Source organism: Salvelinus alpinus, chromosome 4, assembly GCF_045679555.1.
Source record: "Salvelinus alpinus chromosome 4, SLU_Salpinus.1, whole genome shotgun sequence".
Lineage (NCBI taxonomy): Eukaryota > Metazoa > Chordata > Actinopteri > Salmoniformes > Salmonidae > Salvelinus > Salvelinus alpinus.
In genome coordinates this window covers 21,241,720-21,246,183 of record NC_092089.1, presented here as the reverse complement: position 1 = coordinate 21,246,183, position 4,464 = coordinate 21,241,720, and the positions used below count along the sequence as shown (strand labels likewise).

The 4,464-nt window shown below is 45.8% G+C and overlaps 1 protein-coding gene across 1 annotated transcript; it reads right to left on the bottom strand.

Moving 5' to 3' along the window:
* Position 1: 1 nt before the first annotated feature.
* Positions 2–4,120, bottom strand: snx10b (sorting nexin 10b; the record flags this gene model as incomplete). Its single annotated transcript, XM_071395252.1, has 5 exons — positions 2,150–4,120; positions 1,892–1,992; positions 1,521–1,622; positions 982–1,200; positions 2–653 (listed from the first exon to the last, which is right to left on the bottom strand). Coding segments are annotated over exons 1-5 (1,389 nt in total), but the record flags the coding sequence as incomplete, so codon positions are not given.
* Between the last annotated feature and the right edge of the window lie 344 nt (positions 4,121–4,464).

Here is a 4,464-nt window from a genome sequence, read left to right as displayed (position 1 = left end):
TCTCTTCCTGGTCGTGGTTAGGTCTGGTCCTATCAGGTAGAGACAGCACTAGGGTCTCTTCCTGGTTGTGGTTAGGTCTGGTCCTATCAGGCAGAGACAGAGCTAGGATCTCTTCCTGGCTGTGGTTAGGTCTGGTCCTATCAGGCAGAGACAGAGCTATGGTCTCTTCCTGGTTGTGGTTAGGTCTGGTCCTATCAGGTAGAGACAGCACTAGGGTCTCTTCCTGGTTGTGGTTAGGTCTGGTCCTATCAGGCAGAGACAGAGCTAGGATCTCTTCCTGGCTGTGGTTAGGTCTGGTCCTATCAGGCAGAGACAGAGCTATGGTCTCTTCCTGGTTGTGGTTAGGTCTGGTCCTATCAGGTAGAGACAGAGCTAGGGTCTCTTCCTGGTTGTGGTTAGGTCTGGTCCTATCAGGCAGAGACAGAGCTAGGGTCTCTTCCTGGTTGTGGTTAGGTCTGGTCCTATCAGGTAGAGACAGAGCTAGGGTCTCTTCCTGGTTGTGGTTAGGTCTGGTCCTATCAGGTAGAGACAGCGCTAGGGTCTCTTCCTGGCTGTGGTAAGGTCTGGTCCTATCAGGTAGAGACAGAGCTAGGGTCTCTTGGGGTGAGGAAGCAGTTCCATCTTTACTGCTGGGCTCCGGCTCTACAAACCCACTGAAAAAAGAGACACATACTGTACAATTAAATTCAACTGCCCTGGACAGAGAATTCCAATTAAACTGTAATCATATAATGTCGCCCTTTCTGTTAGGTTTGACTTTTACATACATTGTGCGTGTGTGTGTGTGTCTAATGTTTGTGTGTGTGTGTCTAATGTTTGTGTGTGTGTGTCTAATGTTTGTGTGTGTGTGTCTAATGTGTGTGTGTGTGTGTGTGTGTGTGTGTGTGTGTGTGTGTGTGTGTGTGTGTGTGTGTGTGTGTGTGTGTGTGTGTGTGTGTGTGTGTGTGTGTGTGTGTGTGTGTGCTTGTGAGGCCTACCTACCTAACAGAGTCGGAGTCACAGGACTCCTTGCGGCTGGTCTCTAACAGGTCCTCCTGGGAGTGGAAGCGTTGCAGTTTGCAGCCGCAGCGCAGCACGGCCTGGGACACAGAGTAATGGGTTCTCCCTGAGGCGCAGGCCTCTATCTGGGACACCCCCAGCTCCGACTGCAGGAAGAGGTGCAGACAGCTGTCTGACAGAAGCAGATTACTCTCCAGGGTCCTAGCATCAAATACCAATGGGCATATTAGAAAATGGAACTCTGGTACTATACCAACAGACCCATAAATACAAATGGATATTCATGGGTATGTTGATTTCTTTATCATTAGTCAAATAGAACCTACTACAGCGTCTATTGTTCACTACCGCCAGAAAAACAGAGGAAGCACAACCTAGTGCAGCAACGAGGAGGCATATGGATATGTGTAAGAAATGTTTAGTAGGCCTTTAACCCTTGAGTATAACCGTTGTTTTTCTAGTATTTTTTTAGAACTATTTTTCTTGTTATTTTTTGTAATGTCTGTTAGGAGGACACTCACAGTTGAAGGAACTTCTGGAGGCCCTTCATCCTCTCTGTGATCTGCTGGGCGTTGTTCAGGCTAAAGAAAGGGTTCTTAGGTGGTAGTTCAGGTAGCTGGACCCTGGAAACAGAGACAATCAAATCAAAACACACTTAAAGGGGCAATCTGGGATTGGCACATCCATTTTTTGGACTGTTTAATTAATTATATATAGTCATTGATTCTTAAAGAATATAAAATAATTGGCACCTTTTTTTTAACAACTACTAGTTAGAGACACAAGACATGTGGAAGTATTTTCATGATGTACATTTGTTAAATGTGTCCCCAGCTATCTCAGGTGAATATGCTATACATATAGAGTATGTCATCCTCCTATGAATACCCACATGAGTAGGGAGTTTGCCTGTAGTTTCTGCCGGAGCCAGACGAACTCCCGGTACCTTCTCCTCACACAGGAGATCTTCTTAGTGAAGCAGACACTGTTGGTCTGAGGAGAGACAACAGCAGTTTAACACTGAATGAACAAGACCCTTACCTTAACCATAGCCTTAACCTAAATTTAACCAATTCGGAAATGAAATATGAGTTTTCACGTCAGCCACATCCCCTTTGTTTCCCCCATTGTCTCAGGACATCATACTTACATGTATACAGATTTCATAGTCCATATGGGCATGCCAGAAGTCATTCTTCTGAATCCGAGGATCCCGAACCCAGACACTGATAAACTGCTCCATGGGGAGGAGAGGAGAGAGACTGAGGAGGTAAGGAGAGAGACTGAGGAGGAGAGGAGAGAGACTGAGGAGGTAAAGAGAGAGACTGAGGAGGAGAGGTGAGAGACTGAAGAGGTAAGGAGAGACTGAGCCACACTTAACTAAACTGTGTATGAGAAGTGAGAATGTACGGTCTGAGGCAAAGATGGAAGTTTTACAGGACAGAAATACAGGAAGTGCAATCATTGACTCACTCCAACTCTACAGATGTAGGATCTTAATTTGATCACTCTTTTGTTGCTGAGCATTGTCTTCCACAGCAGGAAATGCAAACTTGTATTGTTATTTGAGTTTTAAAAAGGCTTCTAAAGTTTCCACTTTGAAATTTCAGACTTGATTTGCCCTAACGAAAAATGTATCAACCCTACAAAACTGTCCATTCATTATAATCCACATAATACTTCACATTTCCTGTTTCTGCAGGAGCTGCCTCAAATTAAGATCCTACATCTGTTTACCCTGTGACTTTTACAGGTTAGTCCAGTTTATTTTACCGTGTCGCAGAGTGAAAGCAGAAGTAGCGCTGATCTCTCTCTCTCTTACACCATCTGATTTGGCGTTTACAGTATGTTTTCAAGAGGAGTTAAACATCTTTAGATCTGTAGATTTCTACCCACAGTACTATCCAGCTAGTTCAACCTACTGAAGCAGGAAGAGACCCCCACACCGACCCTCACTGGGCAACATTACCCACAGTACTATCCAGCTAGTTCAACCTACTGAAGCAGGAAGAGACCCCCACACCGACCCTCACTGGGCAACATTACCCACAGTACTATCCAGCTAGTTCAACCTACTGAAGCAGGAAGAGACCCCCACACCGACCCTCACTGGGCAACATTACCCACAGTACTATCCAGCTAGTTCAACCTACTGAAGCAGGAAGAGACCCCCACACCGACCCTCACTGGGCAACATTACCCACAGTACTATCCAGCTAGTTCAACTTACTGAAGCAGGAAGAGACCCCCACACCGACCCTCACTGGGCAACATTACCCACAGTACTATTACATGATACACTGAAAACGATATCTAAAATCTCAGACATACATAGACTTCCCATCGAATTGATTGATAAAAGACTCCAGTCGTACCTGGAACACAAGGTTGTCAATCACTTCTCTCATTCTTCAAGTTCAGATCCCGATCAGATCAAATCCACAGTGGGCTGGGGAATGAATGAATGGTATGTTCTGAGAGAACAGCTGATCCTTGTCCTCTTTATGATGGACAAACAGGTCTGAAGGTGTCCAGTCACAGGACCGAGGACCGAGGAACACCTTGTGCTGCTTCCATAAACCTCTGATATAAAACATGTTATTGTGTACCATATAAGGTAACGGAGACGTTCCGTCTGTATTTGTTGTTGGTCTGTTGGACCGTCTGACCTGGAAGTACCTAATAAAACACTATACAACCCTAGGATCAGGATCGTAATGACAAGGACCGTGATAGAACCCTAGGATCAGGATCGTAACGACAATGACCGTGATACAACCCTATACAACCCTAGGATCAGGATCGTAACGACAATGACCGTGATACAACCCTATACAACCCTAGGATCAGGATCGTAATGACAATGACCGTGATACAACCCTATACAACCCTAGGATCAGGATCGTAACGACAATGACCGTGATACAACCCTATACAACCCTAGGATCAGGATCGTAATGACAATGACCGTGATACAACCCTAGGACCAGGATCGTAACGACAATGACCGTGAGACAACCCTAGGATCAGGATCGTAACGACAATGACCGTGATACAACCCTATACAACCCTAGGACCAGGATCGTAACGACAATGACCGTGAGACAACCCTAGGACCAGGATCGTAACGACAATGACCGTGATAGAACCACTGCTCCACTGCACTGCTCTAGTAAGACAGTGTGTAGTAACCAACGACAATGACCGTGATAGAACCGCTGCTCCACTGCACTGCTCTAGTAAGACAGTGTGTAGTAACCAACGACAATGACCGTGATAGAACCGCTGCTCCACTGCACTGCTCTAGTAAGACAGTGTGTAGTAACCAACGACAATGACCGTGATAGAACCGCTGCTCCACTGCACTGCTCTAGTAAGACAGTGTGTAGTAACCAACGACAATGACCGTGATAGAACCACTGCTCCACTGCACTGCTCTAGTAAAACAGTGTGTAGTAACCAACG